Source organism: Pelophylax lessonae (assembly GCF_965119305.1).
Source record: "Pelophylax lessonae genome assembly, chromosome: 5".
NCBI lineage: Eukaryota > Metazoa > Chordata > Amphibia > Anura > Ranidae > Pelophylax > Pelophylax lessonae.
The window spans coordinates 323,965,265-323,980,808 of NC_138772.1; the positions used below are offsets into that span (position 1 = coordinate 323,965,265).

The 15,544-nt window shown below is 43.0% G+C and overlaps 1 protein-coding gene across 1 annotated transcript in view; it reads left to right on the forward strand.

Annotated features, from left to right (window-relative positions):
* The window catches only part of CDYL (chromodomain Y like), a 104,061-nt gene that overhangs the window by 38,778 nt on the left and 49,739 nt on the right, over nt 1-15,544 (forward strand). Inside the window, exon 3 of the mRNA XM_082259385.1 lies at nt 15,287-15,540. Coding sequence (XP_082115511.1) covers nt 15,287-15,540 — 254 coding nt within the window. The remainder of the gene's footprint in view (nt 1-15,286; nt 15,541-15,544) is intronic.

Consider the following 15,544-nt stretch of genomic DNA (forward strand, 5'->3'; position numbering starts at 1 on the left):
AAATTAAAAAGATACATGATGTCACATAGTAGAAATACTTCCCAACAAGGGAGAGCGAATAGCCTGTATGAGAAGATGACGTAAGAGGTCTCAGGTGGAGCACGGTCGCCGACGCGTTTCACACAAGGCTTCCTTAGGGCCAGAGAGACCGAGACAGACCGATATTTCCAATGTGACTCGGGTGATGGCAGGCAAGGTGCACAAGAAAGATGTCCAAGGTGAAAAAATGGGTGTAGTAATTGTATAGTAGCCCCCAATGCCAGCAGTAGTTTTTGAGTTTCGCTATTACAGTGTAAATATGTATCCATCTCCATATTCAAGGTTTGGGCAATTACTTAATATATCCGTTCAGATGGTATACAGCCAAAACATATAAGAGTATCCCAGCAGAGAGATATCCTACAAAGTCCCATATATTAAAGGCTCTATATGTAGCCTATGATCGATATTAGGCAGGTAACGCTTCAATCTGTCAAATATCATAGAGAGGGGGAAGAAAGCACAAAGGAAAGGTTTTTTGATTAAAAAAAACCCCCCAACACAGACCTATACTCAGCATGTAGTAGATATGGGGGTGATGGCTTTCCAAAAATAATCATAATCAGGTATCAAAAAGTGGGGATTCCATATGGATGCCAGGCAGCCATAGTAGCCATAGGCCTTTCACACGTCCTCCGCATATGTGCCTGCCTGCTCTCCCTTGTTGGGAAGTATTTCTACTATGTGACATCATGTATCTTTTTTGAATTTTAATTATGTTTGATATGGGCAACTATGCTCATGTATTTTAAATATGTATAATAAAATTACTTTTTTAGTTTTACTTATGTTGTTGTTGTGATCCTTCTCCTCCTAATTGGCCCGCAAAGCCCCACCTTTTTCTGACCTAAAACAGTTTTGCAAATTTTCAGACCTGAATGTTATATAATATTCATGATAGACTCCCTTATTAATAGGCAGGTAGCTTGATACAAGCTCCCTGTGCCTGCTGTCACTTATGCTGGCCATACACAAACTACATTTTTTTTAGAAAATGTTTAAAAACATTTATCCGATTTTTCTAACCATTAGTGAGGTCTATTCAGTGTTCGTGGTCAACCACAGTGAAAGGAAAATTTGAAGGAGCAGAATAGAAAACTTCTCAATCAAATGAATCTTCAAATAGTGTATATGGTTTTGCTTTTAACATTTTAAAGTTAAAAGCAAGTGGAGTTTTCAAACAACACTCGTCCATTCAACAAATATTCAGTGAAGGGCGGGCTTATATTCCCTCAGCAGTCCTCCTCAGGTGCAGCTTAAAAGAACAGTCCAGCTGCTGGGAGACACCCGCTGGTGGGCCCTGGAAGTGCGCCCCTCAGTTCCAGGAACAACAGTGCCACCAGCAGGTGACCCACATAATGACACTAATCCTGAAAGTCCCCCCCCCCCCCCCCCCTTAAGGAGCGGCCTCCAGCCGCTCCATTGTGCTTCTACTCCGAAAGTCTCCCCTCCATGTCTGTGGGTCTTCTAGCACTCTCTAGGCCAAAGTCCTTTAACTTGCCGGAAGGCGTGCCACCAGAGTCCAACAATTGATCATGCGCCCCACCACCAGGGTCTGGAAGCTGTCTAGGCACCCACAGGTCAAGTTCCTGAAGAGGCGTAACATTAGAGATACACCTGCCCTCATTGCAACACATGTCCCAACACTGGGACTGAAGGCAAGCTGGACATCAAGCAGGGGAGCGCCAGCGGCATGCAGGGTATCCGGCAGTGGCACACCAGGCTGGGCAACAGACCGTGGCACATCAAACAGGGCGGCAGACCGTGGCACATCAAGAAGGGTGGCAGACCGTGGCTCAGCAGGCACTGGATCAGCAAGCACCGGAAACAGCAAGCACTGGGTCAGCGGGCACTGGAACAGCAGGCACAGGATCAGCAGGCTGTGTAGTGGTCACCAGAACAGCGGGCACTGGACCAGCTGGCTCAGTAGGAGGCACCAGATCAGCGGGCACTGTAACAGCAGGCATCAGAACAGCGGGTACTGGATCAGCAGGCTCAGTAGGAGGTACCGGATCAGTGGGCACTGGATCAGCAGGCTGGGTAGTGATCACCGGAACAGGCACTGGATCAGCGGGCACCGGAACCCAGGCACTGGAACAGCAGGCACTGGATCAGCAAGCACCGGAAACAGCAAGCACTGGGTCAGCGGGCACTGGAACAGCAGGCACAGGATCAGCAGGCTGGGTAGTGGTCACCGGAACAGCAGGCACTGGATCAGCTGGCACCGGATCGGTGGGCTGAGTAAGAGACAGCGGATCGGCAAGCACCAGAACTGCAGGCACCAGAACAGCGGGCACTGGATCAGCAGGCTCAGTAGGAGGCACCCGATCAGCGGGCACTGGACCAGCAGGCTCAGTAGGAGGCACCAGATCAGCAGGCATCAGAACAGCGGGCACTGGATCAGCAGGCTCAGTAGGAGGTACCGTATCAATGGGCACTGGATCAGCAGGCTCAGTAGGATGTACCAGATCAGCGGGCACTGGAACAGCAGGCATCAGAACAGCGGCCACTGGGACAACAGGTTGAGAAACAGGCACTGGATCAGCAGGCTGGGTAGTGGTCACCGGAACAACGGGCACTGGATCAGCGGGCACGAACAGCAGGCCCCGAAACAGCAAGCACTGGGTCAGCGGGCACTGGAACAGCAAGCACTTGGTCAGCGGGCTCAGTAGGAGGCACCGGATCAGCAGGCACCAGAACAGCGGGCACTGGATCAGCAGGCTCAGTAGGAGGCAGCAGATCAGCGGGCACTGGAACAGCAGGCTGAGAAACATGCATCGGATCAGCAGGCTGGGTAGTGATCACCGAAACAGGCACTGGAACAGCAGGCTGTGTAGTGGTCACCAGAACAGCGGGCACTGGACCAGCTGGCTCAGTAGGAGGCACCAGATCAGCGGGCACTGTAACAGCAGGCATCAGAACAGCGGGCACTGGATCAGCAGGTTCAGTAGGAGGTACCGGATCAGTGGGCACTGGATCAGCAGGCTGGGTAGTGATCACCGGAACAGGCACTGGATCAGCGGGCACCGGAACCCAGGCACCGGAACAGCAGGCACTGGATCAGCGGGCACCGGAACCCAGGCACCGGAACAGCAAGCACTGGGTCAGCGGGCACCAGAACAGCAGGCACTGGGACAGCAGGCTGAGAAACGGGCACCGGATCAGCAGGCTGGGTAGCGGTCACCGGAACAATGGGCAATGGATCAGTGGGCACCGGAACAGCAAGCACTGGGTCAGCGGGCACCGGAACAGCAAGCACTGGGTCAGCGGGCTCAGTAGGAGGCACCGGATCAGCAGGCATCAGAACAGCGGGCACCGGATCAGCAGGCATCAGAACAGCGGGCACTGGGACAGCAGGCTGAGAAACAGGCACCGGGTCAGCAGGCTGGGTAACGAGTATAATTGTATGTGTTGGGAAAAATCTCCTTTTTCTTTTTAGGTTTAGTTACAAGAATCTTGCTAGTAATTGCAGGGCTATGAATAGATTGAGAAGTAAAAGGAAGCGAAATGGCAGTATTGGGAGATGGTGGAAAAGGAGAGACAGTTACAGAGGAGAATTTCTGAGAGGTTGCTAGGGGCAACAGAGTAGTAGAGGAAGTTTTCACAGGGTTAAATGCAGGAAAAGTGCAACTCATTAAGCCAGGATATGAACAAGCAGTAGAAAGCAAACCATACCTAACTGCAGCTGTGGTTGCTATGGGTAATGGAGAGGAGAAACTTTGAGAAAACTGGTGTCCAGAGGCAGTAGAGGATTGGTGTGAGTTAGCTGATGCTAAATTGGAAAGATCTGACCAGGTTTGCAGTAAGGGCTGAACAAAACTCAATTTACAACCCCCTTGTCTGATTAGAGAATATACAGCATTCATACACTGAATAATGTTCAATAAAATAGGGTTTATCATCTTCCAAGAGCCACACAAGAGATACCACCTGAGAGCCACTAAAAGGAGGAGAATCATCATCACCACCCTTAGGGGTATTAGATAAAGCCAACTCTGCACAGAGCTGAATAAGTGGCTGAATCTCTTTGAACAAAACTCTGCCTTGGTCAACAAACGAGTGGGCCAGACGGATGCATTCGAACAACTGCTCACTAGTGTAAGATTTCAAAATTTGGCGACTATTCCCTGTCTTCTATTACAAGCAGAGAAAAATAAAAGACCTCCTCTGACTGTATCTTGCAACAACCAGAAAATTCCTAATTCCCAGGTGCAAGCGATCTGATCGTTGGTGGCTTCAGTATTCTGTCAGGGATACCACATGCAGGCATCCAGCAAGGGTGATCAGATTAATTGGCTGCACCAAGGAATCAGGACCCAGATGGATAAAAGTGTAAATAAGTTTATTAAGCAAAATGACACACTCCAATACCAACACCAGTAGACCATAACCAAGTAAACAAAATCTAAATAACAGTACAAAACCCAATAGAACCTAACAAACTATATACAAAAGGATGGAGCAAACAATAGCAGGACATGGCAGGGACAGGAGACAAGGAAAGCAGGGAGCCAGGTACAGGAAGCGGGGTACAGGAAACCGGGAACAGGACTCGGGATCAGAATACAGGATCAGGCTCAGACAGGGACACGGCTAGCAGAGAAAATACTGAAGCACTGAGCCTCAGTGAAGGGCGGGCTTATATTCCCTCAGCAGTCCTCCTCAGGTGCAGCTTAATTAAAAGAACAGTCCAGCTGCTGGGAGACACCCCGCTGGTGGGCCCTGGAACTGCGCCCCTCAGTTCCAGGAACAACAGTGCCACCAGCAGGTGACCCACGTAATGACACTGATCCTGACACCTATTCTTCTGTTCCCCTAGTTTGGCCAAGCAGCAGACTATGAAGAAGACTAGTCAGGGTTCTGCAAAGTAGTAGAGCTTTCTACTCTAGAGCTGGGTACTGCAGTGTAAACAGAAACTAAATATACACAAATGATGAAAGTCCTAAACTTCCATAAAAAATCCTTGACTTTTGCCTTTGTCAAGGAAACATTACTATGTTGAAAACTTAGGTTGACCACTTCCTGGAAATGGTAGTTTCCTGTGAACTGGTTGGTCCTTTTGCAATAAGACTATCTCGTTGACTTGTTGTCAGCATATTTTTTTTCCAGATGATAGTGATTTTTTTTTTTCTGTGCATGAGCTGAAGTCAAAGTCACCTGAACTAGGTAAATAAAAGATTTTAGGGACTTGGATGGTTAAAGATCGTCTCCCTCCATGATGCTTAATAAAATAATGCTTTTCTACAGTTTCTCTTACACTGGCTTTGTTATTACAGTTTTATATACAGTATCTAACAAAAATGAGTACACCCCTCACATTTTTGTAAATATTTTATTATATCTTCATGTGACAACACTGAAGAAATTACACTTTGCTACAATGTAAAGTAGTAAGTGTACAGCTTGTATAACAGTGTAAATTTGCTGTCCCCTCAAAATAAATCAACACACAGCCATTAATGTCTAAACCGCTGGCAACAAAAGTGAGTACACCTCCAAAGGAAAATATCCAAAATTCACTGTTAAACAAGCTGTACACTCTCTACTTTACATTGTAGCAAAGTGTCATTTCTTCAGTGTAGTCACATGAAAAGATAGAATTACAAAAATGTGAGGCGTGTACTCACTTTTGCGAGATACTGTAGTTGTCTCTTTACTGGTTTACATGTGTGTTAGGTGACATTAAACACATTTTTTAGATTCCTATAAGAGGACTTCAGTGCTCTTGGTGTTATTTTTAAAAAAATTCTCCTCCTCTGTCCTTGCTCCGCTAAGTGTGCCCTGACTTCATCGGCCAAGTATGTGGTTGAGAATCAAGAATCCCCCCCTCCTCCACATAGGAAGAAGAATGAAGATACTTGCAGAGCTGTGCTGTGAATATACCAGCTCCCTGCTAATCTATTTATAGCACCCACCCGACACAAATTTTCAGATGCTTTTATCTCCAGTGTCAGAGAACTTGTCAGAAGGTATCATGTTAGATTGCTTTAAAAAAGGCCTGCATTCTTTCCTGGGTGTGCATAATATAAATGGGTACGAATATTTATAGGTAAAGTTGATCCAGGGAATATCCGATTTGCCTCCCGGGGGATCAGCAAGGATTTTTTTCCCCTGCTGTAGCATATTGGACCATGCTTTGCTGGAGTTTTTTCGCCTTCCTCTGGATCAATTGCGGGTATAGGATTGTGTATATGGGATTGTATGGTTGGGTTTTCTTTAGGTTTTTTTTTGTTTTGTTTTTATTGGTTGAGCCAGATGGTCTTGTCTTTTTTTTAAAACCTGACTAACTATGTAACTATGCTGATAACAGCAGAACGGAGCAGCAGAAAATCACTGGACTTAGTGCTTTGGAAAGAGATAAGTAAACACTACATCCACTTTAATGTTTTGTAAGAGAAGGTAAACCATTTTCTAACTTTTTTTTTCCCCTTTTAGTATTTACATATTTAGAACGAGCAGTAAAAACACTTTAAAACAAAGCCTTATTTACCTCTGTATCAGTCGGCACTGTAGAGAAATACATTTTCAAATGTCACTTTACTGTAAAACATTAGAATCCGCCAGTGTACAAGTCGCCTGTGGAGTGGTGCCAAGGCATGCTGGTGGGAGTGACCCCTAGTTAAAGGGGAAGTGCATGCTGTTTCCCCTGGCAAAACTGGTGCAAGTAGACCAACAATCAATGTGCAGTCTGTCAATGCTGACAAAAAAAATGTATGAAAGTGTTTGAGTTTAAAAAAGCGCCACCAGAGCAAGGTGGTGAAATTTTGGTATTGCAGCTTGCGATGGTTAAAGTGTTGTAACCTCCAGGACCCTTCATCTGGTGGCTGTGCTCCGCTTAGTTCCTGATGCGACTATGACGTCATCGCTGCATCAGGAACTAAGCGGATTGTGGCGATTTTCTCGTTTGGAAACTCACCACGAGCACTTTGAATGCTGTTTTTAACTGAATATCATGTGGGTGGCTGGCTTTGTCTATCTCTATGTAAATGGTGTTTTTAAATATATTACGCTTTGAGGATGTTTTATTTGCTTTATTGAGAGACACATGTTGCAGACCTAATTGTGCCTATGGGAGAGCCATTATTGCTGTGGCGCTAAGATTTGGAACCTTATTGATGAGACACTAGATGAAGGGGACTGTCCTGGAGGTTGCTTAGGATCACCTATATGCATTATTGACCCTCTGTAAGTAGGGGTCAGCTACTTTGGGTAGGAACCTGAGGTGGTGGTCCCCAGTCTGGATATATGTTCCTGTTTAGCTACCATCTCCTTTAAAGCCAAGGGACTCCATATGTGCTATCCATTATCTCCATATTTTGGATCTTGTGTTATCATGTCTTTCTGTTATTCCTCTTAGAATAATGGACTTGATTTACACTATATTTCCTATATGATGAACGCTGCATTTTATGTTTATATTATTGAAGGAAACTTCTATGTGTAACAGTGGGGTGGACATGACTGCTGCTGTGTATAGTGGAGGGGCTGCAGAACTGTTGGTAGTCAAGGGTGCATTGGCCCCTGCAGAGATTAATCCCCTACAGTCAGATAATGGCACGTGCATGGCAGAGCTTTTGACCACATCCCAACAGATTAAAAATATTGAGTGTCTGAATGACAACAGTGTAACTAATAATTACTTAAAATGGCTCTCTTGTTGAAAGAGTGGGGATGCGTATGAGATATGCATCTAGCAGCACTCTGGGTGAGCACCAGGCTGTGATGTTGGTTGCCTGCAGTGAGGAGGGTCTCTGTAAATATTCCTGCCTCTTGAGCCTTGGGAAGAGTCCTTAGAAAAGTCTTGTGTTTTCCAAGTAGAATGTACAGAGATGACAAATACATTGATGGAAATCCTGGAATTTGTGAAAACACATTCGCTGTACACCTGGGTGTCTCCACTGCAGACAGGTACTCCACAGTACCAGCTTGTCTCAGTAGAGCCAAGTAGTACAGGTGGTACCAAGCAGTGTTGGTCAAAAATGGAATTGGTTAGCACAGTGCTGGTTAAATGTATGGAAAGTGGTCTCACAGTTCCCTGCAAAAGTGCTTCCAGATACTGATTCGTATGATCGCAGGTCTCTCCGCCAAATGTGTTGATGAGGAGCATCTCTGCTGGTGTGATCCAACATGTGGTTGAGCAGTGGTTGGTAAATGGCACGGATACTGCCTCACTCACTATACCTCCTAAGAAGGAAAGGCCCAAAATAGATATGGCAGCAGCAGAGATTATGTAAATATAGGAAGGAGGTATAGGTGCCGCTGCCTCAAACCTGTGTGTAATCCTCCTAAGTGAGAGAATATGCCAATAAAATGGTAAAGGGTGCTGTTCCCTTAAACAATTCATACAATAAAGCATAAGTGATATATTACAAACCTATTCCAATAGTGGTCAAATCTAAAAAACTCCAACACACTATATCACATAAGTCCAATATTATAAAAAGTGCTCCCTGTGCAAAAAAATGTGCAATAAAATTGCAATAAACCATAAAAAAAAAAAAAAAAAACACATGAATATATAAGTAATTGTCATAATCCAAAAGTCCATAAGTCCTTGTAGTATAATTAAGTGAAAAGTGCAAAATGTGCAATGACAGTCTCTGGTGGTGAAATACAAAGGTGAATCCACTCGTGCTCCCTCCTCTCAGGTCCACACTAACCAGAGGATTAAACCCCTACAGGGGTCAATGACATCAACAGATAGCTAAACAATTGTATATCTCCTTCTCCACCTCAGTATGTCAGGTCACTTTTCATTCACTTATGAGAATTACACATGTTTTTAGGCAGGGCCACCTATACATCCTTCCTATATTTACTTAATATCATATACCATGTGCTGGGATATGTGAGGCGGGCTGCAGCCTTGTTGAACATATCTGAGCACGGAACCATTACCAATTAACAGCAAAGATTATGGTCAGCCCCAAAAAGGTAATTGGTACTGGTGACATTGAAATGTGTAAACCATTGTTGAATGGTATTGTAAATGAGGTTTTGGTTGTCGAGGATAACCACTAAAGGGTTGATGAATCCCAAAGAACACCGAGAGTGGTTTGAGGTTGGTAACAGAAATGGGAAGGTTGGTCACTTTACGGACACAGTAGGACCCAGATAGTAAGCAAATTGTGCTGCAACTTTGAAAATGACTTGCAAAGCTATTGCTAGACTTGTGAGGCTTCACACGTTTTTTTCCCCAATTGCAGCAAGTCTGCATTGTGTGACTCCAGATCAAATTTCTTTGTAAACATTCTGCAAGTTTGCTGCACGTTCTGATTGTTAGCTTGTGCAACAATCATCCCACCGTAGGGGGTCACTGTTTCAATTTTCATGTTGTAGACTTACCACTGCAACATTGATCTTGCTGGAGACTTCCCACACAAATTTGCTACAATTTGGAAGTGTCAACGAGAACTTGCGCTTCAGGTGTTCTGCAAGTGGACCACTTGCCATTGAAATGAAATGTGCAGCAATTTACCAGACTTACAATCCAACACTGCCACAAATTTGTGGCATGTTGTCCTTGCTATCTTGGAAATAAGCCCTCTACAGATTCAGGAGGGTAATTTGGTGAAAATTTCAATAAAGGAAAAGGGTTTGTACAGAGGAAATTGAAGGAGCACTTTGTAACTTTAATGGTACCCGTCACCTAAAACTCAGGTGTCAACCTCATGCTCTGAAAGATACCAAGATTTGTAAATTCCCTAGTGGTAAAGTTGCTAGTGGGGTCAAAAGAAAAATAGGCAGACAGCGCTTTTGGAAGTGCACCTGTAAAAATATATGGGGTTGTCTTTTGTAGAGCGTGAGTGTAGCAGTGGTACACAGGGAAAGTCATTGCATGAGACAGAAAATAGTCTGTTTCAAACCGAGGAGTTTTATTTTGTGTGTTCCGCTGTCTGGGTGGAGAAAGGGGGGGGGGGGGAGATAATGATATGTGGTAGTGCTGTGCCCTGCCACAATGTAAAGAGTTTGTCTTATGACTTGTATCAGAATAAACTGGCCTTTTAGTTCCCTCGTTTTTTGGTAAAACCCCGTCTGGGACCCGGTGCCCAGAGAATTCGTAAAGATCTGAGAGGGATGAAATCTCCAATCCTAGCTGTTTTGTGCATAACCGCAACACTGTTTGGGCAGGTGTATGCTGGGCTTTTAGAGGAGACCTGACTATGGTTCTGGGCTTCAACAGAAGAGGTTTCTGCCCAGGAAACAGGGGGGCTTCAGCTAGAAGAGACCAGTGGGAGCCAGAACAGCAAGGGGCTGCAAGTTGTGTGCAGAGTTTGTGAGAAGATGATCTGGAAGACACACAGACCAGGCCCTAAAGCGTAAGGCCAGAGCAGTAGTGCTAACTGTGTAAGCCAGGAGGCTGAATGTCATTTGTTTTGTTGATGGAAGAGCAATACTGAAAACCACTGCAAGGGAAATCTGTTGATTTTTAAATTCTTTTGAATTTTGTTTTAATAAAATTGGAGAAGAAAAGGACTTAAAGAACTCTGTCTGTATTGCTGTCTGTCCATTCTCACTCTCACCCTGGTGACATTTAGTATGCCAGGGTGCCATCTGAACATAAAGTGATGGGAAGTTTTCCCGAACAGGGACAAAGGTGTAAAAACCTGACAGTCGTCCTATAAAATTGTATTTTTTTTTTTGTCATACTTTTCGGTTTTCTTGCAGTAAAATATATATTTTTACTGCATGAAAATGCACTTCATCCTGATTAGGAGCGTAAAAAATCGGAGTGTTAAATGCCAGCTAAGAAGACCTCAAATGTGTTGAATGGGACCAACGCGGAGGAAACTGGAAGAAATGTGGTAAACTTTAAACCACAGAGAGTCAGGACTGACAGATCAAAGCTTTAATGCATGTATTAATATTTTATGCTAATTGTATTGGTGCACGTTCGTTTTTCATAGCTATTTTTATTGAAATTAAGAATTTTGTAAAAGATTGTTGAACTAATGAATGTGTGGAGAGCAACAAATTGGAAATCAAATGCAATGTTCCTTCTATATACACGTCCCGAGGTAAACTTTTTCTGCAGTACCTGATAATTAGGGGTGCCATTTTTCTATAATTTTGTATTGAAACATTTCCTTCAATTGCTGGGGTCATTTTTCAAATGTGTTAGCCACTTAACTGAACATTCCATTCCTATACAAATGGTCTTTTAGTGTCGGTTCACACTTCAGCGATGTCAGACATCGCATGTGATTCGCACCGCACTGCTTTGCATATCACATGCGATGTCTGTGCATTGCAAATTTAGCCATACAGATTGTATGGTTGAATTTGCGTCGCATTCGAACCAAAGTCGCGCAGGACCCTTTTTTTTGGTCTGCACCAAAATCAGATAGCATGGATGGTCACACCTTCGCAATCCGATTCCTGTCCAAATTGACAGTTCGCATCATTAACTTTGTTTTGACACTCCCATCAGTTCACATATGGCAGTGTGAACTGCCTGTGAGTCAGGTGTGATGAGGGAACCCACAGTAGATTCGCAGGGTTCCCGTATCGCATGAATGTGAACTGGCACGTAAAATACACACTATTACCAAAAGTATTGGGACACCTGCCTTTACACGCACATGAACTTTAATGGCATCCCAAATTCTTAGTCCGTAGGGTTCCGTATTGAGTTGGCTTACACTTTGCAGCTACAGTCAGGTCCATAAATATTTAGACATCAACACAATTCTAATCTTTTTGGCTTTATATACCACCACAATGGATTTAAAATGAAACAAACAAGATGTGCTTTAACTGCAGGCTTTCAGCTTTAATTTGAGGGTTTTTACATCCAAATCAGGTGAACGGTGTAAGAATTACAACAGTTTGTATATGTGCCTCACACTTTTTAAGGGACCAAAAGTAATGGGACAGATTAACCATCATAAATCAAACTTTCACGTTTTAATACTTGGTTGCAAATCCTTTGCAGTCAATTACAGCCTGAAGTCTGGAACGCATAGACATCCCCAGACTCTGGGTTTCATCCCTGGTGATGCTTTGCCAGGTCTCTACTGCATCTGTCTTCAATTCCTACTTGTTCTTGGGGCATTTTCTCTTCAGTTTTGTCTTCAGCAAGTGAAATGCATGCTCAATCGGATTCAGGTGATTGACTTTTCCGTTGAATAACATTCCACTTCTTTCCCTTAAACTCTTTGGTTGCTTTTGTAGTATGCTTTGAGTTATTGCCCATCTGCACTGTGAAGTGCCGCCCAATGAGTTTTGAAGCATTTGGCTGAATATGAGCAGATAATATTGCCCGAAACACTTCAGAATTCATCCTGCTGCTTTTGTCAGCAGTCACATCAATTGAGTACAAGAGAACCAATTCCATTGGCAGTCATGCATGCCCACGCCATGATGCTACCACCACCATTCTTCCTTAAAAAGTGGGAGGCACATTTACAAACTGTTGTAATTCCTACACCTTTCACCTGATTTGGATGTAAATACCCTTAAATTAAAGCTTAAAGTCTGCAGTTAAAGCACATCTTGTTGGTTTTATTTCAAATCCATTGTGGTGGTGTATAGAGCCAAAAAGATTAGAATTGTGTTGATTTCCCAATATTTGTGGTCCTGACTGTAGCTGCAAAGGGTGGGCCAACTCAATACGGAACCCTATGGACTAAGAATGTGGGGTGCCATTAAAGTTCATGTGCGTGTAAAGGCAGGTGTCCCAATACTTTTGGTAATATAGTGTCTTTTACGTGCCAGTTCACATTCGATGTCCCAATATTTATGGACCTGACTGTATAACAGCTTTAACTCTTCTGGTAAGGCTGTCCACAAGGTTTAGGGAATGTTTGACCATTCTTCTAGAAGCGCATTTGTGAGGTCAGGCACTGATGCTGAACGAGAAGGCCTGGCTCATAGTCTCCGCTCTAATTAATCCCAAAGGTGTTCTTTTGGTTTGAGGTCTGGACTCTGCAGGCCAGTCAAGGTACTCTACCCCAAACTTGCTCATCCATGTCTTTTTGGACCTTGTTTGTACACTGGTGCGCAGTCATGTTGGAACAGGAATGGGCCATCCCCAAACTGTTCCCACAAAGTTAAAAGCATGAAATTGTCTAAATGTCTTGGTATGCTGATGTCAAACATTGCTATAGACACACTCCTAAACCTTGTGGACAGCCTTCCCAGAAGAGTTGAAGCTGTTAGCAAAGGGTGGGCCAACTCCATATTGAACCCTACGGACTAAGACTGGGATGTCATTAAAGTTCATGTGTGTGTAGGGGTCCCAATACTATAGGTAATACAGTGTATATGTGAACTCAATAACTAAATCTTTTCATAAACTGTAACATGTTAATGTAGTTTCAAAATGATAAATATTTCCTAAAATCTATGGCTTTCATTAAAATACCTGATGATTTTGCAATGAAGGTCCTTGTTCAGATACTTCCTTCAATAAGGTGACAGTACTCTCTCCCCTATGCTTCTGCTTTGTCACCCTGAAACAGTCTTCTGATGGGAGACTAATATATGGCCTTTTACAAGACCGTATGGTCACAAATTTGGTCCACAATAGACTCCATTACAATTTCCTCCTTGGTATCTGGCTTTAATGTTCTTAACTGTTTTTACATGGTACTGTCTAGATTGGCATGCCTCCACCGTGTGCAATCACATAAATGCTTCTGAGGCTGTAACGTCAACATGGATGTTATGCATATATGGTGGACCTGCCCAATGCCTGGCAGATTTCGGCTAACCTGTTTTACAGTACAGCTTAATCCATGTCTACAAGGACCATTCCTTCATGTTCCTTCACCTTCAAGCCCCTCACTAAATCTCAACATATATGAATCACACTCTGTTAGTGGCACATGCCTGGAAGAAGCAGTTTGGTTTTTTGCTAAGGTAAGGCGTAGGGTTGATTCCCTTTTTATCGATGAAAAACAAGCGAGTGCACTTGCTGATTCACATAAATGCTCCCTTTAAATGTGAAGCCCCTGAATTCAGTATGCTCACCCTTCGCTCTTTGGAAACAAGTTAAACGTTTAGTGAGCGAACACTCCAACGCTATATGATGATGTGTTAGGGTCCCTCAATATTTCTTTTTAACAACCTTATTTTTCCAACCTGGAGTTTTGTAAGAATACATTCTACACAACTTGAATTTTTAACAAAATGTTCTTGTCTGATCTGTTGCTTTATGTATTCCATTTTCTCAGACTGGGAGCCTATTTTTTTTTTTTTACTTTTTAATAAATATCTTCAAAACTTAAAGGAATAAATGACACTAAAAAGGTAAAATATTTCATTTTTATAAATGCTGATTGTTCGATGCACAGTGTTTTGGCAAACCAAACTAAATGTCATTCAGTTAGCATTTACATCTTCAGCAAAGAGCTGCTGGGATTCCTGCAGGGAGATGTCCTTGCCAATGTGAGACCAGCTCCACCCCAAACTTGTTGTTTGTATCATCCAGTATAATTTTTGTTAGAAACAAAAAAGTGGCATTAATTGTCTGCTGGTAAATCATGTGTGGTTTTATTCTTATCCTTCTCCTTTCTAAATGCCTGCAAAGATTTTGGCATATTTGATGGTTTAACATTTTTTGATGCTTGCAAAACATATAGTGTACATTTGTTGTTGCTTTGGGGTATTTAAAAGATGCATGATGAAATACATACCCAGGAGCCCTTCTGATTAGGCATAATTTATGTCAAGCTTTGATTACCTGTTTTTATTTTTCTTCCAACATAAGGCTCTCAACTACATTAACTAATTTGTAGCAAGCGTACATTCTGAGTGGTATGTACGTACCTATTGTTTTAGTAATGATTTATATATTTGAATGTGGAAACCCATATTGACAAATTATTTCTATTTTATGTTTACACTAAAATACCTTTCTAATGCATATTATATATATATATACAAAAAGAAATTACCCTACATTTTTAGTGCAAATTACTTCAAACATGTCACTTCATGCTGGCTTAGAATTTTTAAGTGGTAAGTCTTTTACTTGAATGCCAAGAAGTCCTAGATTCCTCTAAATTTTTGTAGTGCAATAGTGTTTGACGTTCAGTACGTTTTGGTTCATTTGGAGTAATGGTTGGCAGAAATGTGTTTTACTCTTGCAACTAGAACATGTAACGTGGCTACAGTTCTTAATTGCAAATTCATAGTATTCCTATTATAAAGTCAGGAGTGACATGACCTCTGAAATATGTGGGAGGCTTTGCAATCACTATTCTGAAATCTAACCAAAGTACAACATTTTAACTATTTTCAGGCACATCTACTTTCATGCAGGCATTGACTGCAAATGGTACCAGCAATATACAGACATCAGTGGCAGGAGTAACAGGAAAGAGGAGGTTTATTGATGAACGAAGAGAACAGTCGTTTGATAAAAGGCTGCGTTTCAGTGTAAGACAAACTGAGAGCGCTTATCGATACAGAGACATTGTTGTGCGAAAACAGGATGGATTCACACATATATTACTTTCTACAAAGTCATCTGAGAATAATTCCCTGAATCCAGAGGTTA